Here is a 27,060-nt window from a genome sequence, read left to right as displayed (position 1 = left end):
CATGATTTCTTACCATCTTCTCTGTTTGTTCAACTTTGTTTTCAAGGTTAAATATTTTATCTTCAATGTCTGATGTTCTGTCTTCCAGGTGTTCTATTCTATTGGTTATGCTTTCTATGGAGTTCTTAATTTGGTTTATTGTTTCCTTCATTTCAAGGATTTCTGTTTGGTTTTTTTTCAATATCTCTAACTCTTTATTGAAGTGATCTTTTGCTTCCTGTATTTGCTCTTTTAACTGTCGATTGGTGCGATCATTCAGTGCCTGCATTTGCTCTTGCATCTCGTCATTTGCTTCCCTGAGCATTTTAATTATGTACATTCTGAACTCCCTTTCTGTCATTTCTTCTGCCATGCTGTCGTTGGGTTTCATTGATGTAACATCTAGATTTGTTTGCAGCATTTTCTTTCCTTGTTTTCTCATATTGTTCAGGTATCAGTTGACCGTTGTGATATTGCAGATTTCCTCTATTGTCTTATAATATCCCTGAAGATTTCTATTATATCCCCTCTTAGTCTTCAGTAGCCTGAAATCTTGGAGGAAGTTGATAATGCAGTGCTCCACAAGGGAGCTGACTCCCTAGGGGTGGTGGCCTTCTGGTGGGGTATATTCCCTGCTAGTGGGCAGAGGTACCTTCACTTGCTGATGAATGGCCATCCAGAAGGGAAGTAGGTTATGGGCTGATGCAAGACCAGTTTGGGCCTGTGTCTCTGATTTTACGGTCCTTTTGGGAGAACCTCACCCAACAGGGAGGAGTCACCTGGTGGGGAGGTCTAGCTGGTTGGTTTTCCTCCCAGAGGTTCCGTTCAATTCACAACTACCGCCTGGGCTGGGCAGCCTTCTTCTGCAATGTTCCCAGGGACCCGGACCTACCTCCTGGGCCTGGAAGCCTCACCCTTCGCAAACGAATCTCCTTCGGCTGCCTCTCCTCAGAGAAGCTGCCTGCAGTCCTGGAGCCTTCGCTCTGCCCCTCAGTTTGTCTGTGGGGCCCTTCCACCAAGAAGCCGTCTAGGACCCTGCTCTGCACTTTTCGCCTGGCTATGCGGCCCCTCCTCTGAGCAGCCACTTGGAGCCCCTTACAATCGCTCCGAGTCCCAGTGACCTGCCACACGCCTTTTCCTCCGGCAGCCACCTGTTGTTCCGTGCGGTCGCTCTAAGACCAAGTGACCCACCACGCACCACTTTCTCCACCAGGCAGTCACCCAGAGATCTGGTGCGTCACGAGTCCCAAGAACTCACTGTGCACCTTCTTGTCCCGACTGCCTCCCGTAGCCCTGGTGCAGTCACTTCGAGCCCAAGCACCCCGCCGCGCTCCTCCTCCTTCTCCAGACAACCCCCTATGTTCAGGAGCGGATGCTCTGGGACCAAACCACTCACCACGCTGTTCCACTGGATAGCCGCGCAGAGCCCTGGCACAGCTGCTCCAATTCCAAGCGACGTGCCGAGCCCGTATTTCTCCTTCTCCTCTGGGCAGCCCCCTGTGTTCAGGGGTGGTCACGTTCAGTCCAAACAGCTCACTAAGCACCTTCTCCTTTGGGCAGCCTCCCAGAGCGCGGGTGGGTTGCGCCGAGTCCAAGCGCTGTGGTGAACAGCCACCTCTCCAATGCTCCCAGCTGTCTGCGATCACTGCTCCGGCGGGGGGAGGGGCGCCTCGCCGGCAGTTCTACTTTGCCAAGATCCCTGCTTTCGGGGCTACCGCCCTGTCCGGGGGCTACCGCCCCGTCCGCCTGCCCAGTGGGAAACACTCACCCGGCTGCTTTGAGTTGGTCCCAAGTCTCTCAATATCTCCTTTTCTTGAGTCCTGAGCCCACGCTGCTCCTCCGGATAGCCGCCCGGAGCCCTGGCGCAGCTGATCCAATTCCAAGCGACGTGCCGAGCCCGTATTTCTCCTTCTCCTCTGGGCAGCCCCCTCTTCAATGCTCCCAGCTGTCTGCGATCACTGCTCCTGCGGGGGGAGGGGCGCCTCGCCGGCCGTTCTACTTTGCAAAGATCCCTGCTTTTGGGGCTACCGCCCCGTCCAGGACTCCTGCCCCGTCCGGGACGTCTGCCCAGTGGGAGATTCTCGCCCGGCTGCTTTGAGTTGGTCCCAAGGCTCTCTATATCTCCTCTTCTTGAGTCCTGAGTCCTGGAGCAACACGAAACGCAGCCACCCTCTAGTCCGCCATCTTGAATCTCCCCCCATGATTTCTTATCATCTTCTCTGTTTGGTCAACTTTGTTTACCAAACAGATAAGATTAAGATAGATTAAGTATTTTGTCTTCAATGTCTGAGGTTGTGTCTTCCAGGTGATCTAGCCTATTGGTTATGCTTTCTATTGAGCTTTTAATTTGGCTTATTGTTTCTTTCATTTCAAGAATTTCTATTTTGTTTTTTGAGTTTTTTTTTTTTTTTTCAGAAACTCTCTTTATTGAAATGATCTTTTGCTTCCTGCATTTGCTCTTTTAATTGTTGATTGGTGTGATCATTCAGTGCCTCCATTTGCTCTCTTATCTCATTGTTTGCTTCTCTGGTCATTTTAATTATGTACATTGTGAACTCCCTTTTTGACATTTTTCCTGCCATGCTGTCACTGGATTTTATTGATGTAGCATCTAGGTTTGTTTGGGACACTTTCTTCCCTTGTTTTCACATATTGTTCATGTATCTTCCCCTCTAGGAGTACAAATCTGAAGTATTGCAGTTTCCCCCCTATAGACTTACAGTGTTCCTGCAGGTTTCTGATACCTCACCTTGATGGGAGAGATCAATATTAGCAGCATACCATACAGACAATATGCATCTTTAACTCAAATAATCCCTTTTAAGATATAAACCATATTGTCTTAATAAACAGAGATTGAGTTCTATTATTATAACTTAGCCAACAGGTTTGCAATAAGGACTGCGATTTCTAATGGTGGACAAAGAGGATGGGGAGGGGTGTAGGATGAACATTAATGAGATAAGAAGTGTGTCTATAGAGGTACTATGTTATAGGAGTAGTGAAAGTGGAATTAAAAGAAATTGGTTGTTAGTATGTGAAAAGGGAGAAAGAGTCTCCAAGGAGACAGATAGATAAGAGAAAAATAGAGAGGATGAGAAAAATATTAATAAAAGAAAAGTAGGAATAATAGTAGTTATAATAGGAATAATTATAATATTAATACCAATTTAAAAAATCTACAATAAAACTATACAGTACTATTCAAACTTCCTACTCTTCAGTAGCCTGATGTCTGGGAGGAACTTGATAATGCAGTGACCCAAGAAGGGTGCTGCCCCTGTAGGGATGGTGGCCACCAGGTGGAGTATAATCCCTACTAGTGGCCAGATTCACCTCCACGTATTTGACAGATGGTCAACCGCAGCCTAGGTGCTAGACCACAGGTTGGGGCCAGGCTGCGCTGGGCTTGGGTCTCTGGGCAGGCCTCCCCAGAGCAGAAGTCTCACCTTACAGTATACTCTTATAGTATACATTTTTGGTATTACTGTGGACTGAATTCTGTCTCCCCAAATTCATATATTGCAACTCTAATCCCCCCATGTGCCTGTTGTTGGAGATAGGGTTTTTAGGAGGTAATGAAGAGTAATTAAATGAAGTCTTATGGGTGAGAACCTACTTGAATAGGATTGTTGACCTAGATGGAGAAGAAGAGAGAGATGTCTTTCCATATGCACAGATGTAAAAGCCATGTAAAGACACAGCAAGAAGGCAGCGTTTGCAAGCCAGGTAGAGTTCCCTCCTAGTAACTGACTGTGTTGGAACTTGGATGTGATACTTGTAACTTCGAAACTGAAGAATTTCTGTTAAGCTGCCCAGTGTATAGTATTTTGTTATGACAGTCCTAGCAGACTAACACAGATATATGTTGATTTAGACCTGGCTCAGCCATGGACATATTTGTGACATTAAGCAAATAGCTCCCTCATTTTAAGCCTCTATATCTTATGAGAATATAAAAGGCTTGAACCATGATCAGTGTTTTCTCTGAAACCCTAAACCCTAAAGAATTCCTTGGCACTGCATAGGCAGAGACCGCCTACCCTCTGCTCTACCCCCTAACTGCTTTAGATGCAGCTCTATATGTTTGGCTGTTTTTTATAACAGTTTTTTCAGAAGGGCTTCCCTGGCAAGGACAATTTGACAATTGGATAAGATTATCCCTAAGACTTGATCTAGTACTTTATTATGTTTTCACATAAACCCAGAGAATATGTTTTTTGAATAAGTTATAATGATCATTTAATACTTGATATAGATATGCAATGTTATTTAATATTTCTTCTCATAGGATATATTATTCCATAATTTCAGATTTTGAATTCGCTGGCAGGCAAGGTTATTGGCTAAAAGCCATGGACCTGGATAATGTACAGATTGGATTATATTCCTGACCATGGACCTGGATAATGTACAGATTGGATTATATTCCCGAAATAATTGCTTTGATGACTATAAATATATAAATTGTGTAACTGCTTGTTGTCAAATGTTTGCTTGAAGTTTTTATGTCATGGTCTTTAGAGTCATTTGCTTATTTACTAAAATTCACTGGAGAAGAACAAGAAAAGTGAGCTTGTCTTAAAATTAAAGAAAAATATAAGTTAATACAGATATTCTGTTTTCCTTGTCTTTCTTATAACTTTCTTTTTATAAAAAGAATTCAGACTACTTAAATCAATCTGTTTCTTTTGTTTTTTATCCTCTGAATAATATATCAAAGCTACTTATATACTTTATGATTAATTTGGCTTACTTGTAGCATCTATGTAGATGCTATAAAGGTTTCTACCATTAGTCATCAGTGAAATCCCGTTTATTTGTTTCTCTCTCTCTCTCTCTCTCTTTCTCTCTCTCTCTCTCTCTCTCTCTCTCTCTCTCTCTCTCTCTCTCTCTCTCTCTCTCTCTCTCTCGTTTGTTTAGTGAAATAGAACTAGTTTGCTCCTAGGGGAACATTTTCAGTGAAACCTGGTGATAGTAGCTTAAATAAATGTCTTGTTTCTTCTCCTTTAGGGGAAAGATTTTCTTAGATCTCTCTCAAACCATCTAAAACCATTTTTATTCTATTTTACTTGTTTTTCATTGCTCAGTATTTGCTAGAAAAAATCCACTTGAAGGCATACTCAGTTATCTTTAGTTTTCTGTGATAATTTTTCTGAATAAGAAATAGTTTTCTTCAAACACTTACTGAATGCTTTTATGTACTTAGTAGCTACATACACAAACAAATTGGTTTCATGCAATAGTGGAAGTAACAATAAGATGCCTAAATATGAAGAAGGAATGATACATGTTAAGGGATGTAGTGTTCAAGGAAGATTTCACAAAATGTCACCCTAACAGATTTCTAAAAGATGAGTTAGAAGTTACCATGCAGATTGGGGCCAAGTGGGTATGTATACAAGAATTTGGCAAACTTCATCAGGCATGATTTTTACTGTGGGTATTCTAGTTTTGTGTGTCTAATGCATAGAGTATGTATGGAAAGACCTAGAAGGAATCTAGGCTATGGATGGAGATGAGGTTGCTAAGATGACAGATGGCTAGATTTGAAACAGGCCGGGAGTGGTCATGTTATTGTACATTCAGCAGGGGAAAGGTAAATGAGAAAGACAGTTTTGTTTTGTTTTTTGTTTTGTTTTGCCTTGTCTAGTACTGTGCTGGACTGAGAGATGGGCATGGATCGAGTCACATTTAGTGCTCAGAAGTTTGGTTTTATCAGTTAACTCCATTGACAGTCAGAATTTGGAATACCCATTCCAGTGTAAGTCACAAAGGATTGGTTGGAAGTCTGAAATGAAAGCTTAGTGATTGTATTTGAAATACAGATAAGCAGCTTAGACTGGTCAGTATATTTTTCTTCCATTGCAAAATTTTCATGGGAAATCAGATACTTTAATTATTCTTTTAAAAAACTTACTTGACATCAAATAGAGCAGAGACTAAATTATGTTTTTTTTATGATCTATTTTATCTTTTCTATAAAAAACTTAGAGTACCTGGTTATTTAGTTTCTCTTTGTGGGCTTTAGTGAAAGATACTATATATATACACTTTGTATGGGCACTATATATTTAATTGATGTGTACAACAAGCCAATTGCCCAGTATTCATTCAGGTGGATTCTATTGCCTAATACATGATCATTCATGTCCACATTCTGTGCATGCATAGTTTATACTATATTGTGACTTTTAATTTTAAGAACATATTTTCTAGATTTTGTTTAGATTTCTGTTTGTTTTAGAAGACAGAAAATCTGAAATCTCACTTATGAAAATTCTGTGAGAATGTTCACTTATAGAGTTCAATTCAGTCATAGTCTAATTTGTACTATTCATTTAACATTCAAAATATTTATTGAATGCATTCTGTATGTTATGGGTACTGGGAATGCTGTAGCATACAAAATAAAATCTTTTTCTACTTTTTTTTAAAAGCAAAATATAAACTGCTTCTTTCCCTCTCTTAATATGACCTTCATATTGAAATAGTACCCTCTTTCATTACATATTCATGTATGTTTAAATCAATATTTGTCTTTTCACCTGCACAGTGTACGTTTATTGACTTTCCTGATGAAATTAGAACTTTCAGGCATAATTTAGAATGGTGATTTCTCAAAGTTTTTACAAGTTACCTTCTTTCCTGGTTCTTAATTGTCATTCTCATCCCTGAACTCTTTTAGCACTTAATATGTATTCTTTAACAGTTGGATTTTAAATCCTTGAATTATTTAGTTGAAAAGACATAATGCACTCCAAAAATAGTTTAGTAAAAAGATCCACCTCAGATTTTATTACCTTCCCCCACCTCCATCCAGCTGGTAAATGACAGTGTAGAACTGAGTGCCCCTAAATGTTGGTTTCTTTTCTCCGGGCTAGCAAGTGTCCTCAGAGGAGTCCTTTAGTGTTGTTGTTGTTGTTAGGGCCCTGATTCTCACTTTCTGGAATAAAACAGAGGAAGAAAATGTGTGGTCTCATGTTTTAATATGTAGGCATTCAATGAATCTTCTTTTTACCTCTGTGCTCAGCTGGACCTACTATCAAGAATTAGTCTTCAGGAGTAGTGAATGAATTATGAGTCTTTGAACAGCCCAGAGACAGAGGCGCCACCTTTGGGAATTTCTTGGTGCAAAGGAACCGATCGAAGATAACCCAGTTGATGCAGTGATGCTCTGTAAAAGTGAGATTCTGGGCCAGCCATGGAAATTTAGTAGTTCATGGCCTTGGGTTCAAACACCCACTGCCTGCCTACTACCTGGAGAAAGAGAGTTATGTTTGCAAACTGATAAGTTCTTATTGGACTGCTTTTATCCTCAGCTTTGATTTTGTTTGTGAAGAAGCTTTCTCTTCTGATCTTTGAGCCTATATAATAAATATGCCGAACTCACTCTTGGTCAGTCTTCCTCCATCAGAGGCAGGCTGAACCACCAAGCCCCAGCTTTTTCTAATCCCCTCATCCACTGGTCCGGTTAGCCCTGAATAAACTTATGTAAGACATGATATCAGTCTGTTTTAAACTTTTAATAAACAAATCTCCAGTCCCCTCTCCCACCCCCAGAGTAGGAAATTTATATTGATTTGGGGAAAATTTGGTGTTTTTAAAACCTTTTTTCCCAACTCTGAATTTAGTATGTCTTTCCATTTATTTAGATCTGTTTAGATCTACTTTTATACCCGTAAGTAAGATTTTTGTAGTTAATATCTTATGTTCTTTTTATAGTTTTTGCTGCTGTTGTGAATAGATTAGTTTTTTTTTTTCTATCTCCTTTTCTAGGTGCTTATTGATAGAAAAAACTTATATCAACAGCTACCTTATTTAATAATTCAATAATTTTTTTGATTACTACTTTTAAGTCTACATTTATATCATCAAAAAAGGAAATAGTTTTAATCCTTTTCCATTCTTTATGAAAATGGCAATAATGTTCTCATGTCATTTCATTTTTGTCTTACTGCTTTTATAGATAGAACCTCTGAGACAATGTCATGTAATAGTGGGGATTTCAGGTATCCCTCCCTCTTGAGCTTGTGATTTTATTGTAATGGTTTTTAATTTTTTAAAAATTATATTGGTTTTGACAAATAACTTCATTGTTTTAATTTTCCTTCTGTTTAGATTTCTCTATTCAATATTTTTATTAAGAACAGTTGCTCGGGCTGGGGATATAGCTCAGCTGGTAGAGTGCTTGCCTTGTGAACACGAGGCCCTGGGTTCAATTCCTAGCACCACAAAAAAAAAAAAGAATGGTTGCTAAATTCTATCAGATGCCTTTTCAGATTATATTGACTACCAGTAATCACAATTAAATTGATACAGTCCTTGTGTTAGTCATATTTACATTAATTAACACCTCAGATAATCAACTTAGAATGATTATTTTGGCTCACAATTTTTAGGTTATAGTCCATGATCAATTGACCTTGTTGCTTTTGGGCCTGTAGTGAGGTAGCAGCCCATGGTGGAGCAAAAATGCTCCATCTCATGGCCAAGGAAGTGAAAGAGAAAAAGAGACTGGATTCCCATTTTTCTGTTCTCAATCATACCACCAGTAACCTAAAGGCCTCCCACTAGGCCCTGCCTGTTAAAGGTTCCATCACTTCCTCATAGCAACAAGCAGGGCACCAAACCTTAAATATATGGGCCTTGGAGGGGCATTTCAGATACAAACTAGAGCAATCTTTAATTTCTAAATATTCCCAGAATAAACCTTTTTGGTGAGAGAGTATATTCCTTCAATACATTATTGGATTCTATTACTGACATTTTATTTAGAATGTTTGCATTTGTCTTCACAAGTCCATGGTAGTTTTATTTTGATTTCAGTATTTAATAGGTTTTGATTAAGACTTTTTTGATTCTCTTAAATGAATTGAGGAGCTTTCTTATTTTTCTGAAGACTGGTATAGTTTAAGATAAGAGTGATTTCTTCTTTTTATATTAAGATCTTCTTTGGCTATGTTTTATTTTGTTATTCTTTTCAATAGCAGTTCCCTAATCACCTGTACAGTTTATTCTGTGGTAATTGGTTTATTTAAATTGATTCTTTGGTAATTTATCCTATATATTTCTAGTAAGTGAAATCCTCTATTTCCTCTTAAGTTTTCAAATTTGTTGCTATTAAGTTTCATGCACTATGCTTTTCAGATTATTGACTTTTCTTTCTATATATTTTTCTCTTTTTATTCAATCAGTCTTTAGAAATATGTTGTGTTTTTAAAGAACCAGCTTTCAGATTCTTTTAGTTCATTTTCTGCTTCAGCCATTAAGTTTCTTTCTTTGACTTTCACACTTTGTTGTCACTTGAAGTAATTGGTCTAAACTAAAACTAATTTCAGGATAGTAAGCCCAAAGGTTGTTTCAGTGTCAGAGTTAGTTTGGTCTGGAAATCTAAATATTATCAAGTACTTCAGGTGATTTTGTTAATGTTCCAGTGATGACCATATCTTGAGAAACCTGGCACCTGGGTTACAGAAGAATATCATGCTTATTTCTGATTATTTTTCTGTTCAGCAACAAAGGAAACATCTTTGAGCTTCTAGTTGGAAATGGTTGGAAAGTATTGACCACTGATTAGACATAGGCTTTATTGACCACTGATTAGACATTGGCTTTTTGTGTTTAACAAAAACAGACTAATAGTCAACCATTTTACTGTCTGATATATATATATATATATATATATATATATATTTTTTTTTTTTTTTTTTTTTTTTTTTTTTTTGAGCCAAAGACACAAATGCATAAATACCACTCTCCTGTGCCTGGTGTACAAATGAATACCCTTGTTAACTCAGGAGTAAACACTGTTCACAGTGGAAGACTGTAGGGCCCAGGACTTTTTCTTTCTCAGCTGACTTTATTAGGAGCCAGAAGGTGGCAGCAGTTCAACACAGTCTTATAGAACCATTCTACTTCCAAGTAAGTTTAATTTGTAAGTTTACAATTGCTAATTTTTGAGAAATTTCAGTTGGAATTGTGGTTAGGAAGTAGAAGGTACTTTAGGAAAGGAAAAAGGTGTGTTTAAAATTTGATTCTAGATCATCATTATTTTATGGGTATTATGCCTCATTTTAAGATATTTTATTCAGTTTCTTAATATTTAGGGTATTTCTGTTATAATTTTTTCCCATTTAATTGGAAAGCTATATTGTTTCTGCTGCTAAAGAGAATGTTATCCTTTTCTGTATAAAGATCCAGAGGACAGTTGCTGGATTTCATTGGTAGGCATGTATTTGTGAGGCTGTGTCTTGAAGTGAAAGGTTAGTTGTCGTTAGTCCAGGTCCAGCTCATTGCGTAACAGTACGTTCATCTCTAGGCTTGAATCTCAGCTTATTTTCAATAGTTGAGTTAATTAACAAGTAGATAATTATTTACCTTGTTAAAGAAAAAAATAAAGGGGGTAACTTCTTAGGACTATAATTTAATACATTATTCAATAATTTAATACATTATTGAAAACATCATTTTATATACAAACATTAACTGAACTGCAATTGATTAGAAATACCTCTCCTTAAAGCTTTAGCAAAAAAGATAATTTAAAAAAAGAAGGAAAAAGAAAACCATCTTCCAAATGAAGTTAATCATTATTAGTGATGAAAACTTTCCTTTAGAAAAAGATCATTTCCTTTTAAAAGAGCAAAACTTTAAATGTCAATATCTAATAATACTGGTAAATGGCATCCCTTACTTAATTTTGATTGACCATTGTTTTAAATTCGAGTATCCCTTTCCTATAGATGTGTGTATATTAGAAAAACAATGATGTGTAGCATCCCATGCCTGTAATTCCAGGAATTTGGGAGGCTGAGGCATTAAGATTGCAAGTTCAAAGTCAGTCGTAGCAATTTAGCAAGACCCTATCTCAAAATTTAAAAAATTAAGAAGGGTGGGGGCAAGAGCTCAGTGGTAAAGCACCTCTGACTTCAGAACCCAATGCCAGGGAAAAAAAAGAAAGGAAAAAAAAAAAAAAAAAAGAAAAGGGAAAATAGTTCATTAGTTAAAGGTTTTCTGCATATAACTGCAATTAAGAGGGCTCCAAACTCCTGTTTAGAGATGTTTTTCATAAACATATGTAACTTAGGTATTAACACTTACTTGTGATTTTTTTTATAATGTCATTTATATACAATATGTGGAAGCTATAATTTTCATATCACACCTTATTGACTCAGGAATCTTAATTAAAAATACTATATAATTTCCTGAAGAAAAACTGAGTATGGTAGTTGCAATCAAAGTGGGTTTGTGGTTGGGAAGTGGAGGAAGGGAAGTGGTTTTTGAGGAATTGTGTTGAGGTCTGAGGTACCATTGTTTAGAAAAAGGTTGGAAATGCCTTATTTTCTAGTATATGTGAGATAGGAGAAAGCCTACCAACTTTCAGAGTAGAGTTGACCAGGATTTGAAGGTTGGCCCTGCCATCTTCTAATAGGGGAGTTTTAGGCAAATTTTAAAAAAGTTTTTTGGACCTGTTTTCTCTAAGTGGGGATAAGAATTTCAACTTTGTAGTGTTTATGACAGATAAATGAGATAGTAAAAAGTTAAAGCACTTATTTAATACACTTTTGTACATTATGGTCATTCAGTAAGTCTTCCATTCATCAATGAAATTTTAATCCTTCTGTATATCAACTGTGAAATATTGCCTCAGACTGATTTTCAGTAACCTTGAACATAGTTATATTAGCCTTTTTTTTTGTGAAGAAAAGGGAAAGGGTGAAACCTAGACACTATAGATACCAGTTATATAAGGTGTCACCATGAAGACACTTAAAACTGTCATTGAAGGTTATTCAGAAACGATTTAATGTTTTAGTATAGGACTTACTGAAGAAAAGGTTTCATTGCTTCAGTCAAAATTAAATTGTACTCAATTAAATTTCAAACATTTTGAACATTTATACTGCTTACACTTTGTCATCTAACTCAAGTAAGAGAGGCACTGTGTGTTTCCTTTTGTATTTTAAGTTCATTAATTTTGTTTTCACATTTATATGCTTGAGCATCTTAATTATACTATTGGATATTGTATCCATTTATCTGGATAATTAGACTTCTACCAACCTCATCATGTGTAACCATGTATTTAAAAGAATGTGACTTAAAACAACTGTGTATGAAATAGAGAACAGGGATTTAACAAGTTTAGACCTACATTCCTCCTGATAACATTTATCTAGATTAGATAAAGAGAGGGCCATATAATGAACCATTGGAAAACTTTATTTTTTTATTTTTAAATTTTTTTTTTTTTAATTTTTACAGACTGCATTTTGAATGATTGTACACAAATGGGGACATTTTAAAATTTGTCTTAATTAGTTATACATGAAAGTAGAATGCACTTATGCACAAAATTTTATTTGAAGCACCTGTTTTAAGGAAAGAATCCCATTATATTTTATCTTTTTAATATCTTTTAAATTATGTATATCACACAAGTTGCTCAGTGTAAAACGTAAAAAAAAGAAGAAGAAGAAAAAAAAAGCAATGTATTTAAAGCAAGAGAATTTGCTTGCCTTCACATTCATCTCCCCTAGTACCAGGAATGATCTGGTCTTATTTTCCTTCCTAATGGGAAACACTATTCACAGATCATTTAACAGGGTGTATCTGTCTGTATCTTACTGTGTGCTAACATATCACAACTTTTGTTCCAGCATATATGGATTCATGTTATACATATTCTATGTGCTTTTTCTTTTTCTTTTCTTTTTTTTGGGGGCGGTGGTATCTTTTTGATTTTTTTTTTTTTGTCAGTAATATAAATCAACCTCAGGATATTTAACAATTATATGGAATTCCATAGGGTAGAAGTTCATTTCCCTGCCAGTGCTCTCCAAAGACATCAGGCACAGATCTGTGTTTGAACAAATTGGATTTATTACTTTTTGCAGCAAGGGAGAGTGTACACCATAGAGAATCACAGGGTATCTCAGAGGAGTTAGAAATGATATTAAAGGATTGGGCTTATGTTAGGTGATTTGCTGAGAGGTTTAAGAAAGTATTTGCATTGGATACTGTCAGGAAACAGGATAATTCTATTATGGGTATCTTAGTCTCATCTAGAAGAAGGAAAGACTAGACTGAATTGCAGGATGTAATTAGTATAGAAGCTGCAGTTATTCATACTGACCTGGATTGAGGATCATATTTGTAGTTTTGATAATATTAATGTTTTATCTTTGTTTGCTTATCATTATAGAGTGATGCTGTTTTGTCAGTATCACAGTGGTCTTGTCTGATATTTATATTCTGTGAAACTGTTTATGTTCAATAGGAGAACAATGCTGTTAGTGCTAGGATAACTTACAGTAAAACCAAAGCTTGGCTGATGGTACCAGGCCAGCACCACAATGTCAGAGGAGCTGCTTTTTTCCTCTTCTCTTTATTAATGATCAACAAGGTTATTTCCTACTTTTTATTGGCATAAGTTTTCATTTGTAATGTTAAATAGAGAACATTTTTATTACATGAGGTGTGAGGAAACATTAAGTTGAATTTTTTTCTGAAAAGTTCTCCAGTGTCTCAGTACCATTTGTTGACTAGCCCATTGTTTTTCTCATTAGGTAGGATACAGCATTGTGTTCTAAATGCTGGCATAGGCATGAGCCTATGGCAGAATTTCTCTTACTTGACCTTCACTTAACTGACTGACTGGATTAATTGATACTCTATTCTAAACTCCCTCTGTAAAATGTAGGGGCTGGAGACTACAGGAATCTTAAAAGTTTACTGCTAATATAGGCTGCTCAGCATTGTACTGATACAGTTCAGCTTTTTACTAGTTAAGTTTTACATTACTAATACTCAGATGTGATGAGTGTACAACTGTTCAAGCCAGATACGCTTGCTATATTTTATATTCATGATTTAATATATTTTATATTCAGTATTATGCAAATCAGTAAAATATGAGGGGTGCAGGAAATAAAGGTGCTGTTTCAAAGAAAAGTGAAAAGAAACAGTAGGTTACCAAAAACACCTGTGGCTAGTTAGGGCATTGTTCATAGGAGCTGAGAATGAAATATACAAATCGAGGATTACTCTTGTCCTATGGTAAAACCTCTTAACTGGCAACTAAAACTTTAATAACAAAAATTTTGTTGAATTGAATACTGAAAGGAAGTTTATTTCTGGAATAATAAGCTATTTTTTGTTTTCTTGTAAAACATTTTTAATGATGCATCCTATCTTATATCTTTAAATTATAAGGGCACAGGCACAATTAAGAATTTGTTAACAAAAAACTGAGTTGGTGATAGTTCAAATGTAGTGTTTTATGCTGCAGGCTGATATCTGTATGGTATTTCTAATTAGTGAATTAAAAAACTGATAACTTTAAAATTAAGGGAAAGAACTAGCTTTCTGCATTGGATTATTTATTTATTGCTGAGAAACAATTTCAGAACTTGGTGACTTGACACAGAAATATCTCACAGTTCCTGTGGTCAGAAGTTAGAGTGCTTTCAGTGGATAATATGGCTGAAGCTTTGTCATGAGGTTGTGATGTCAGCCATGGATACAGTCATTTGAAAGCTTGATTAGTCCTAAAGGATACAGTTCCAAAATGATTCATTCATAAGGTGCCAGTTACTGGTAGGAGTGCTCAGTTCTTCCCTATGCGTTTCTTTCCATGAGCTATTTAATCATCTTTGTGGTTTGGTAGCTGGCTTTCCTTAACAGTGTCCAATCCAAGAAAAAGAATGAGGCAGAGGATGTAGAATGTTTGATGATCCAGTCCTAGAGATGTAAACCAACCATCCCATCTACTGTATTTTATTTGTTTGAAGTGAAATCAGTAACTGAAAAAATCATTTGGGGCCTGAAATTAAGAGACCTCATGTGATGACTTCAAGTCAGATAGCTCACATGTTAAAGCTGTATTTTCCTCACTTCAGTGATTCTACTACTGCATTTGATTTTTTCGGCATAGGTGTGTCCTATCAGTCATAAAATAGTATTTTTCTTTAAATCCATTTAATTTAAAAATTTTTTGAAACTTGAAAACATAGTTAATAAAAAATGTGTAGTATTGCAATTTTGAATGTGCTAGCTCAATGTTTTATAATACATAATATATTAAATGCATAACAGTTTCAGTAATAAATGTTTCTCTGTGCCACATATAATCTCTTAAGCCCTCCCCACCAAAAATAAGTGAATCAGTAGTATAGCTTATACTCAAAGGGAAGGCAGTTAGATCTGACTCTTGAATAAGAGAGAAATTACTACACTGCAGATATTTATTTTGTGTGTGTATGGATCAGGGAAGAGGAAAGGATTCACTTATAATGTTTGACTTCTTTTTAGGATACTGCCTTAGGAAAACCACGAGAGGTATTTCGACTACCTACAGATTTGACAGCATGTGACAATCGCCTTTGTGCCTCTATCCATTTCACATCATCCACCTGGGTTACCTTGTCAGATGGAACTGGCAGATTGTATGTTATTGGAACAGGTGAACGTGGAAATAGTGCTTCTGAAAAATGGGAGGTGAGGTTTTTGTTTTGTTTTGTTTTTAAGACTTGAAACATCCAGAAAGTATAAGCAAATTAGACCTTATTTATTTTAAAATAATACTTTTCAAGGACAGTTTACAGGTGACCTCCTGTTTTTTTTTTTAATATAATGAATGTTTTGTGTCCGTTTTTAAGTAAATCATAACACATATACCTTGTGTATAACTGATAGTTTAGATGTTTGTTTTCATCTAGGGTCAGTGTACTTGTCAGGATTTGCATTCATTTTTCAGCAAATATTTCTTGAGTGTTTTGTATGTATTAAAGCACTGCACTAAGCACTGACATTGCCTCCTCCTTCTTGAAGCAGAGTTGAAAAAGCTTATATTGGAATGTTTTTCTCCTCTACCTTCATATTAGATTTGCTGATATGTTTACATTGGTCAAATAGTGAGTTTACCAGAATATTCCCTACTTAGAAAAATACATTATAATATAAATATGCTTATGTGCTAATGTCTAAGGTACGATTTTTCTTTCAATGTTAAAAAATGAAGCAGATTTAAATTTGAGAGGTAGGTTAGGATTTTAATGGCAATAAAAAGGAATTTTTCCAGAGCCTGTTTTTGAAAGTAGAAGAAAATGATATGGAATAGATAATCAAATGATTTATTGCTTCAATTCCTTTGAATCACACTATTAAGTATAATATTGCCACTATCTAAATCTTAGCAGGTAGCCTTTAATTCTGGGTAAATAAAGAAATAAAAGCTAAATATATTTACATTTATATTTATATTTGTTATAAAATTTATCAGATCAACAGATACCTATTAACACCAGGCCTTAATTATTTGAGGAAACCAGGGAGGTCTTCAAACTAAATGACTCAACCTGACTTACTAAGTTTTACTAAATGGTATACTAGCAAATTATAGTATGTCCAAAAAACTAACTGAAAGAGTTGGAAGGAGTTTTGAGAATGATGGACAAGAGAGATAAAAATGAGAATTTATTATTGAGTTTTGTAGATTAAGTTGGTTTTAAGCAGGAAAAGACAAGATGACTCAGCTCACTCTCAGCTTAAAAATAACACCACAGATTTTGCTGGAATGAGATGCACATAGATTTATAATTCTTTTGATTTTTTCTGTGTGTGTTCTCTTGATGCATATTAGGCCCTTAAAATATTTTTAATTCATTAAAAATTGAAATCTATTTTATGCCCTTTTTTAGTACAAACTGCTGTAATAAAATAAGCACCCTTCTGAGATGTTTTCAGTTAGTAATAATAGCTTTGCCTGGATACTGGGGGAAGTGAGAGAAGAGTGGGACTTGAACATAAATTAAGGTGAAAAAGCTATGGAATATATTAGTCTCTTTAGGAAACAATTTAGGAGAGTTTTAGGACTTTCGGGCTATTGGTGTGACAAAAAGAAAGCTAAGAGTAAAAGTGATTAAGGGGCATGATAGGGCCCAAGGAGGCCAAGGCTGGTAGTGATGACTAACGTATAGAAAGAAATGAAAAGACTAGAAACCTCACTCAGCCTAACAACTTTTAAAAGTCTAGTCATCTCTTCCTTTTTTTCTCGTTCCAGTTCCTATCACTCATAAGAGAAAGAAATAATTAGTTGTGTATACCTCCTAGAACAGGTCATTTTGCTTCTCTTCAGCTTCCCTTGTCCTACAAACAAGAGCAAAATTTAGTCAACCAACTCAAAACTTTTCATAGGTTGTCTCAGTTTTGAGTCTTTGAGGGTTTGTTGTTGATGTTGTTGTTTCTCCTTTTGAAAATTGTTAGAGTGAATTCCAGAGGGTTACTGTTTGAATAATTTTGGCAGAAGTGCTCAAACACATGAGGAGATAGATAACAACTCACTTTTCTATATAGGAATTTAAAGTAGGAGAAAATTGTGGGAACTCCAGGTATAGATTTCAAAAGAAAAGAGCTAACGTTTTCTTCAGTTTAGTTTTTTTTTTTTCTTTTTTCCCCCCAAACTGTTCATTTTTTCAACTTTTCATTTGGAAATCAGTCTTAAAACTCTCCTGTTTAGTATTTACTTTGAGAGATATAATTATCTTTTAGAGCACATGTTTATGGTATAAAAAAGATTTTAATAGGATTTTGGGTATCTTTAGATTTGTTTGGGGGAGGGGGATATGAAAATGGTGGAATGAGACATCATCACCCTATGTACATGTATGATTACACGAATGGTATGAATCTACATTGTGTACAACCATAGAAATAAAATCTGTACCCCATTTGTGTACAATGAATCAAAATGCAGTCTGTAAAAAATAAAAAGTAAATAAATAAATAAAAAACATTAAGAATAATTTTAAATAAAGTTTGTTGAATTATCTTTTAAGTGTAAATGGGCTCTTTGGTTGAAATTAAGTTTTATTGTTTTGTTCTCTGATGCTTTTTATCTTTGTGAACTTCCAGAAATAAACATAAAAACATACAAAAATAATAGATATAAAACATACATGCACATGCATGCATGCTACACACAGGATCCAGAAACCAAGAGGAAGAATGCAGAAATAAGTCATACATGATACAGGGGAAGAGAGTAAGGAGTGAATCTTGACTTGCCTGTGGTCTTTTTGTGTAGAGCACTTTTACCCCATGTAATTCTCTTTGAGGAGATTGCTTTTAGTTCTCTTTTTCCTTTAGATACTGTATAGATGCCCTGTTATTTTGTTTTAAGCCGAGAGTATTGATCAGTTTTCTATTATACAAATTTTTGTGTGTGTGTACACAAGCTTTTTCTTCAAAGAACAATATTTAAATTTGCTTTCTTATTTTTTTGTTCTTTCTAATAAATAGTATGCAAAATAATTTGTCACCGGTTTTATTTTTTCCTCTGTGCTGTGCTCATGTACTGTATACTTTTTTTTTTTTTTTTTTTTTGGTAGATGATGTTTAATGAAGAACTTGGGGATCCTTTTATCATAATTCACAGTATCTCTTTGTTAAAAGCTGAAGAACATTCGATAGCTATCCTAATTCTTCGAATAGAGAAAGAGGAACAGGATATGAAAGGAAGTGGTTTCTATGTTTCTCTGGAGTGGGTCACTATCAGTAAGAAGAATAAAGGTAAAATAAAATAAAATTCTGAATCTCTCTATAGTGGTTGCCATCAGTAAGTTTTGAAATACAAAGCTGTCCCTGTAAATGCTTGGAAAAAGGAAAAGAAAGCAGCACCTGTTTGAGTATTGATTCTAGCACCTGCCACCACAGGTGGGATGAATATCCATAGATAGTTTCTCCTCAGGTATGAGTTAATGAAAAAAAAAAAAACATAATGGTGCTTCCATAGCCAGTTATGCCTTTGTATAAAAGGAGACATTATTACATAATTCTTGAAAACTTTTAATATGTGTATTTTTAATATTGCTAAGAATATACATGAGTTCATATGTATATATAACATGAAGATGGAAGTGAATACTTTTTATTTTATTGAACTTTACCTTTTGCTTTTATCCTTCATAAATCCGTTGCTTTTCTCATCCATTGTGTTTTCATGTGTAGAAAAGACCTGAACCTAGATTTGTTTGAACTTGAGAAATTTTTAACTTGACATTAAAAATTACTATCTCATGTATTAATTGGGATTTCTTTAATGATGTCAGTTTGCTTTTTGTCTTTGCTTAGTTCTTATTCACTCACCAATTGTTTTTCCCCCCCTGTATTCAAGAGTTAAGGGAACCTTTTCCCAGATGACTCTTTTCTTTCTCAGTATTTTTATTGACTTATGCATTTAAAAATAAATTAGTTGAACTTATTAATCACTACAGAAATGTATTTCCTTACCATACTACTTCTTTATAGTCTGATGAAGGATAATAGTATTTGTTTTCTAAGAGGTCTTTCCCTTTTATTCTAAAATGAGTAACTACCATAGGATATATCTATATCGTTATAGATAAGAAAATTGTTTATAAATAAGACTGATTTGTGCTTCCCAGCATTTTTGTTCCATCTCTGGAGAAACACAGTCAGTAGCATAAAACTTTAAATTAGGTGCAGGAAAATTTTTGCTTAAAGGACCCAGATGATAATCATATGGTCAGTGTCATAGCTGTTCTGTTATGCCTTTGTGTTACAAAAGCAGCTATAGATAATCCATAAATGATGAATGTAGCTGTGCTAATGACAATTTATAGACATAGAAATTGAAACATTATATAATTTTTACATGTATTTACATTTTTTAACTGCTTAAAATATAAAATTCATGCTTAACTCACAGGACGTAGAAAAATAGATCTAGTTTATGCTTTTGCTAATGGGCCATGGTTTGCAGACTCCTACTTTTAGAGAATAGAAGCTTTAAATTTTTATTAAGGTACATGATTCAGTATCTTATAGGAGAAATCATCATGCATATTCCTTTTCCCTTTTTCCCAGACACTTTATTCTGTAACTTTTAGTCCACAATATCTCATCAGATCACCTCCATACACATTGTGGTCCTCTGTTCCAGCTCTGTCATTTCATCTCCTCCATCTTTGTTTCATCATTTCAACTGGACAAATATAGTCTCACTTTCTTTTTTCTCCCAATTATAATTGTAGAAACATCATTTTTCTTCATGGTTTTCTTTATTTTTCTTAATGTCATATTCCTTTTCCTGCCTGTTACTAATATAATTGTGCTATTCCTTATTTTTTGTTAAAACAATAGCAGTATTTTTCTAAACTGCATTGAAACACTGAATAAATTATACATTGTGGTCAATGAAGTTTGGAAATGCAGACATACATATATTAAGGTTTTGAAAGGTTTTGTTAATTTTAATTCAGCATTTCCCAACTTACTTAATCATGAGATCCACTGTTTAATACCTACCCTGTTATATTCTGTTCCACACATTTTGGGAAAAGCCTTCCTGTAAAATATATATTGCCTAAGTTTGGGTCTTTAAAAGCAAGTAGAATTGCTTTTCCTGCACGTGTGGATGTATAGGATTATTTAGTTCATTCATGAAATTATAAGCCTGTTTTTATATATGTATGAATTGAATGTGTGAATGTAGGGGAGGAGTTAAAAGCGATGACAGGTGTTTTAGGACAGACTGTATTATGTTTAACACATAATAAAATAACATTGAATTAATTTTTGACTGCTCAGTTTGAGGCTTATAGATACAATCCACTTTAATAGAGTAATAGTATAAGTACAGATATGGGCTCAACTGAAGTGTTTGAGTAGTTTTTAAAACAAAAACAATAACCTATCTTCACAGGAGAATAAATTTAGTTAATTTACAAAAACTTTGGGGATATGGTTGCTTATATGTTAAAAGTTATAAACTGTTTTTTAATATTTGGTTATTAGTAATCTAGATCTAACTTTATGTATAAAATAATTTCTACTATAAGCATATTTTATTTAAAAAAAAAAAAAAAAAACCTTTACCAACAGTTAGAACAGACAGAAAAACAGCCCCCCCCCCCAACTTTTTCCCTTATCCTCAATTTGTGGCTCTTTTCAGAAGATGCCTGTCATATACCTGCTGGGAAAGTAGACAGACTGTAGTCAAGGAGAAGGTAGAACCTTCAGAAGCTGATATTCTAGGTAAGTTAGTTACTTTGAAGGCCAGATCTCTGTTGTTCAATAGAAACTGCTGTGAGATGGACATGTTTCACATGTGTGCCATTCACTACCATAGCTACTAGCCGTATGTGACTATTGAGCAGTTGAAATGTGGCCAGTGTAACTGAGGAATTGAATCTTAAACTTAATTTTAATTAATTGCTTGTGGCTGGTGGCTACTGTATTGGACAGAACAATCTAGAGAAAATTTCATCAGATCCAGTATTTTTAAATAATCATTTAAGATAATTGAGGTTGTAAACTTTTATCTTACACAGATTCTTAATGTGAATTTTAATAATATATTTAGAATATTTAATTTTAAATTAATATGTTTTCAGACTTTTTATTATCCAGTTTTTTAATATTTTGTTCTCACATTTAATTTTCTTACAGATAATAAGAAGTATGAAATTACTAAGCGTGATATTCTCCGTGGAAAATCAGTGCCACATTATGCTGCTATTGAGCCCAATGGAAATGGTCTAATGATTGTCTCCTACAAGTCCTTCAAATTTGTTCAGGTTGATCAAGATCTTGAAGAAAATATGGATGAAGACATGTCAGAGAAAATCAGAGGTGATTTTATGTTTAATCATTATAAAGTTATGCATATTCATATACATGATCATTTATGTCTGTTTTGTCTTTCCAGTTAGGTTATGGGTTATACCAGGTGGAATAGATACTTAATTTTAATTTTCTTTTGTATTTCTCAAAAAAGTCTTTTGTAAAATATACCACCTAAATAGTAGAAGTTGGTTTAATTTTATAATTTTGTGATTACCAAAGTTTTCTTTCTTTTTTTTTTTTCAAAAATCTGTCAGCTTACTTAATTGGCTGTTTTATAAATACTTAAATAAATTAATAAGCAAATAAATAACTGTTGGCATTTGAGAAGCCCGTATGATGATATTGAGGAAAATGATTTAAACTAATATTCATGTTCTTATCTTTCATACTAAACTGAAAGAAAGTTGCTTGAGAGCAGAATTGAGGTTTTCTCAATGTTGAATAAATGAATAAAGGTCATGTTTTAGAATGAAAATATTAACAGGGTCTTTCAGAAGAAATTTATATTTGTATACAAAGAATACATATTGTTTTAAAGTTATTCAAAAACATCCCTCCATAATTACTATTTATATATCTGATGTTCATAGCCAGGGATATAATTTACAAATATTTCCCCCAGGTTTATTATATATATGTATGTACCTCTAAGTACAAAAGCTTTTGTTTGTTGGCCTTTTAGGTAGCCTTTAAGCACCTTTGTGTCCTCATATATTATGTGGCTTTTGTTAGATTATCTTCTATTCTGTCTTAATTACAGTGTTTAACCCTAGTAAAATTTTCCAGATGTTCATATCCACATGCCCTCTAGCAGGCATGTGTTGGTGAGCAGTTCAGCAGGAAAGAAAGGAGGAATGCCTTGATCATTGGAGCCATTCTGCCTGATGGCTAGGCCGATGTAGCTAGAAGACATGTTATAACCTAAGTGAAACACAACTTGTATTTACATCACTAATTGCTAGTCCAGATATTGTTTTTATTATTGACTTATTGTATCTTGAATTCATTATTATGTTACAGAATTTTCACAAAACTAATCTTTAAAACTCAGGGTTACTTTATTAATTAGCATGTTTTATACTTTTCTGAGTATACATACTAGTTTCATTTTCTGTAAACCTCAAAAAGACTGATATTGTTTATTGCCTATTTAATATTATCAAAATAATACAAATAATACTGTTATTTTCTAAAGTCCTAAGACATAATCTCTAAAAGCACAGAAAGACTCTTAAAAACAACCAACAATTAAGAAAGTTATTTAGATGCTTGTATATTTTTGGTAAGGGACTAGAAAATTTTAACTTGCCCTTTAGTTTGTTTTCGTGACTTTTTATACTAAAAACTCTTGTAATTTTGCAGACCCTTGCCAATCTGGTTGAAGTTTTCCATTGGGTGATTATTAAGTACAAACTGCTTTAATAACTTTTGAGAGACATTTTATGTTCTTTTCAAGCAGGAATCCTGTGGTGGGGGGAAGAGAAGGAGAGGAGGGGGTGAGTACAAGGAGGTAGGGAAGAAATGGAGATGAAGGATTGTCTATTATATTTTATTGTATTTTATTAATCCTTATTTTCTGAGCATTAGGTAAAACTGGAAGAGGAGAAAGTCAAGTACAATTGCTTAAAATTCTTTAAGGGAAAATTTCCCAAAGTATATGTGGGTTCATTTATAATTACTTTTTTTGTGTGATAATCACTAGAAAATATGCTAAGGTTCTTTTGGATAGGTATTCTTTCTTATGTTCTAGTCTCTAATTTTGTATGTTGTAGTCTCGTTTTTATTACATAATTCAGTTTTGCTTTTTTTTTTTTCTTTTTCTCTCAGTAGAACCTCTGTATTACTGGCAACAAACTGAAGATGATTTGACAGTGACAGTACGACTTCCAGAAAACAGTGTTAAGGATGATGTTCAAGTGCAGTTTTTGCCTGATCACATCAACATTATGCTGAGGAATTGCCAGTTTTTGGAAGGAAAGCTGTATTCATCTGTTGATCATGAAAGCAGTACATGGATAATTAAAGAGAATAATAGGTATTTTTTTAAAATTGTTTTATATTTGAAATTTTACTTTTTATCATTTTTAATTTTTCTTTTTATTCTTTCCACAGTAGTTACATCAAAGGTGAATACAGTAGTCCTGTTTGCATTGCTGATTTTTCTTAAAATAGATTAAAAATGAAATTTTTCATCACAGAGCATAATTATGGCTAAGATTAAAGATACTAGTATAGTTATCACTTGCATTATGTAGAAGTGTTTCTCATTACCAGCTCTAGATATAATAATAACACTAGTCAAAATGGTTATTTATTTTAACTTGCACTCTTATTTTAATGGAAATCTTTTTTTTTTCTTTTAAGCTTCATTTGCTTACTAAGTAGTACTACTGTTCCTACTTTCCTTCCAGAGGCATTTCATCTTTTCTAACAACATACACATCTTTTTCCTTTCAAGAAAAAAGTTTTTGAAATATACTGTACACAATTTATGTCTTGCTTTTGTTCAAGGTCTAGGGGAATAGCTGAATTTCATGCAGGCAGTTTCAGTATTCAATACATGAACATTTGAGGTTTTTGATTATGATTTTGTTACAAAAGATAATTACAGTGAGGTTTTGGTGGTATTGTTGGCTTAAAAAAATACATGATTTTCTGTGATTGATTAAATTGTTCATCTCTCTCATTTTCCAATAATTTATGTTCTTTTTTGCTTTGGAAAGATTTGTTAACTAGGCTGTAGTTTATTATGTATGGTGCACGTTTCTTTTTGCTTGTATAGTAGGATCTGATGCTAGTTTTAAAATGTAGAAACAGTCAACGCTGAAAGGGCTATATTGTTGAGGTGTGCAAATTAATAATAGTTCAGAAATTCTTTGTAACTAAGATTATGTGAATGTTTTCAAACATCTTGAGGTAGCAACTAAGAATGCGTTTATATATTCTGGTCACTGGGTGAAAGTTCTTAGTTATTTACATGTATTTTTTCAGAGAGGCAGAGTAGTACAGCAGTGAAGAACATGGATTTGGAGCGAGATTACTTTACTAGCTTGTGACCTTGGCAAGTTACTTAACCTCTCAGTGCTTTTTTCCCCCTTGTTTGTAAAATGAACATAACATACTTACTTTATTTGGTTGTGATAAATTAAAACATGTAAAGTGCTTAAGATGATGCCTGGCATATGGTAAATGTTAGGTAAGTGTAAACTGTCATTATCATCATCATCAAGATTAGTGTTTTACTTAGAAAATAAAACTAAATCTGGACATTGCTGATTATGGTAGTAATTTTTAATGCTAATGACAGGATCTCCTATCTCTTAAAATAAGTAATTTTAGAAAATTTTAAAATTCTATAATTAATTCATGAGGTGGTAATAATAGCCTTGAAAAAGAATGTTAGCATGTTCTATTTGATAAGTATTTTTGTATTTTGTAAATTGTTTACTTCCATTTGTGTTCCATAGCATGATTTAGTGTGGTGTATGTACCAAAATGTCACATGGAAAAGGTCACTTTGCTGTGGAACAGCTCCCATCATCCCACTTTTTCTGTGGTAGCAACGCCTGCTCACGGAGCACCTTACTTGAATTTCCCCTCCTATTGCAAAGGATCAAAGGCCAGCTACCTTCTTCTACATCAGTGGTCTGCCCTGACTCAGCTCTTTCCCTTCCCTCCTCATCAGCCCCTGATCTAAGGGTTCCCTGATAGACACTGTTTATTGTATTTGGAATTTGTTTAATGGCTCAAATGTACAGAATTAGATTCTGAATAGCTAATAGAGACCACATTAACATCTTTATTTTCTTGTATTACCAAAGTTGTTTCCTAATTCTTATATTTCTTTTCAATTCTTTAAAATCTATATACTTAAATTTTAACATTTGTGTTGATTTAACCTGATAGTTTGATTAATGGCTATATATTAATGGTTATTAATTTGTGAAAGTAAAGTTAATTATTGGTTTCAGATATTGAGAATTACCATATGGTTGTAGACTTTCCTTGGTTTATACCACTCACCCATTCAATACTATCTCATAGATCCATGCTATTTGTGTTATTTATACTTTAATTTTAACATTCTGCATACCTGGGCAACCACACTACTTACTGAGTAGCCTCACTTTTTGCAGTCACTCCTCTCTGAAAGCCATTTGAGGCATCATTCCAGTGGTACTTTCTTGTTTGTTTATTACATCTACATTACATGCCCTTGAATTTTAGGTTTTCTATTATATGCAAAACTAAAATGAACAGGATTTTGGGTAAAATATTCTCTGGATACCAGAGGAGTATTTCTGTAGAAGATTCTTCTGTTTGTTGTTGATAGTATAATTTGTATAGTCGCTTAATATCACTTTCCTCATTTATATTTTTAGCTTGGAGATTTTCTTGATTAAGAAGAATGAAGGATTGACATGGCCTGAACTAGTGGTTGGTGATAAACAAGGGGAACTTATAAGAGACTCAGCCCAATGTGCTGCAATAGCTGAACGTTTGATGCATTTGACTTCTGAAGAACTGGTAAGCAGTTGCAGTAGTAGTGTGACTTTCCAAGAATCCAGAAGTATGTTATGTGAGAATTGTCCGGTAGTTTTCAAATAGTATTTTGTCTTTACTAATATAAAAGACATAGATTCAGTACTGTTGACTTGATTAATGTTTTAACATGACTTAAAAGTTCTACCGTTTCTTATACAGTGTGAATTCATACATGTGTGGACATATTGTGTAGGGTGTGTGTGTGTATGTATTTATGTATCTGCGTATATTCTCCTTTAGAAGAATTAATCGACAAATGCTGACAGGAACAAAAATAATTATTTAGCACCTTATGTTAATAATCTTATTAACGTTTTCTAGGTAATCTTACACTATCACAACGATACATATGTAGATCATATCTAGTACAGTTATTTTTGACAAAGTAATTTCTTGTAATGAATACAATGACTAAGACAGTACTTATTCAGCCATGGGTTGAAAATGCAGTGACTTGCAAGACCATGTTGAGAATTTGGACAAATATTGTATACCAAAAAGTAAGTTATACATTTCTTTACCAAAAATTCTATCAGTATATGTAGAATGTTTGCTTTATTGCCATCTTGAATTATAATGATGAAGGTGACTACATCAACAATTAACCTGTAGGTTTAGTTGCATTATAAGGCAGAAAAGAAAGATTAGAATATTGCAAGTGAATGTCTTTGTCAAAAGGAAACATGACCAGAATAGAGAAACCAATTTTTGTGTTTGCCTGCAATAATTGAAAATTTCAGCAGTCACTGGAATTTAAATGCAAATCACAAAACTTTAGTTTCATGGCCTTTTTAACACAGCCATGCAGGCTACATTTCTGTATGTTCATTCATTCATTCAGCAAGTATTTATTGTGTATAATATTTCCACACTAATATTAGT

The 27,060-nt window shown here is 34.3% G+C and overlaps 1 protein-coding gene across 4 annotated transcripts in view; it reads left to right on the top strand.

The window, feature by feature from the left end:
- NUDCD1 (NudC domain containing 1) overlaps window positions 1–27,060 on the top strand; it is a 69,401-nt gene that overhangs the window by 20,209 nt on the left and 22,132 nt on the right. For 2 of the 4 annotated variants that reach the window (XM_079130985.1, XM_079130987.1), the window contains 5 exons: window positions 15,298–15,483; window positions 18,375–18,555; window positions 21,457–21,639; window positions 23,461–23,668; window positions 26,016–26,160. In XM_079130985.1, the coding sequence (XP_078987111.1) occupies window positions 15,298–15,483; window positions 18,375–18,555; window positions 21,457–21,639; window positions 23,461–23,668; window positions 26,016–26,160 (903 nt within the window). The remainder of the gene's footprint in view (window positions 1–15,297; window positions 15,484–18,374; window positions 18,556–21,456; window positions 21,640–23,460; window positions 23,669–26,015; window positions 26,161–27,060) is intronic. The other 2 variants (XM_079130986.1, XM_079130988.1) reach the window with 1 other exon arrangement.

The sequence above is a fragment of the Sciurus vulgaris genome (genome assembly GCF_902686455.1).
Source record: "Sciurus vulgaris genome assembly, chromosome: 1".
Classification (NCBI taxonomy): Eukaryota; Metazoa; Chordata; class Mammalia; order Rodentia; family Sciuridae; genus Sciurus; species Sciurus vulgaris.
The sequence above is the reverse complement of the archived record's forward strand: the minus strand, read 5'-3'. Positions and strand labels throughout refer to the sequence as shown.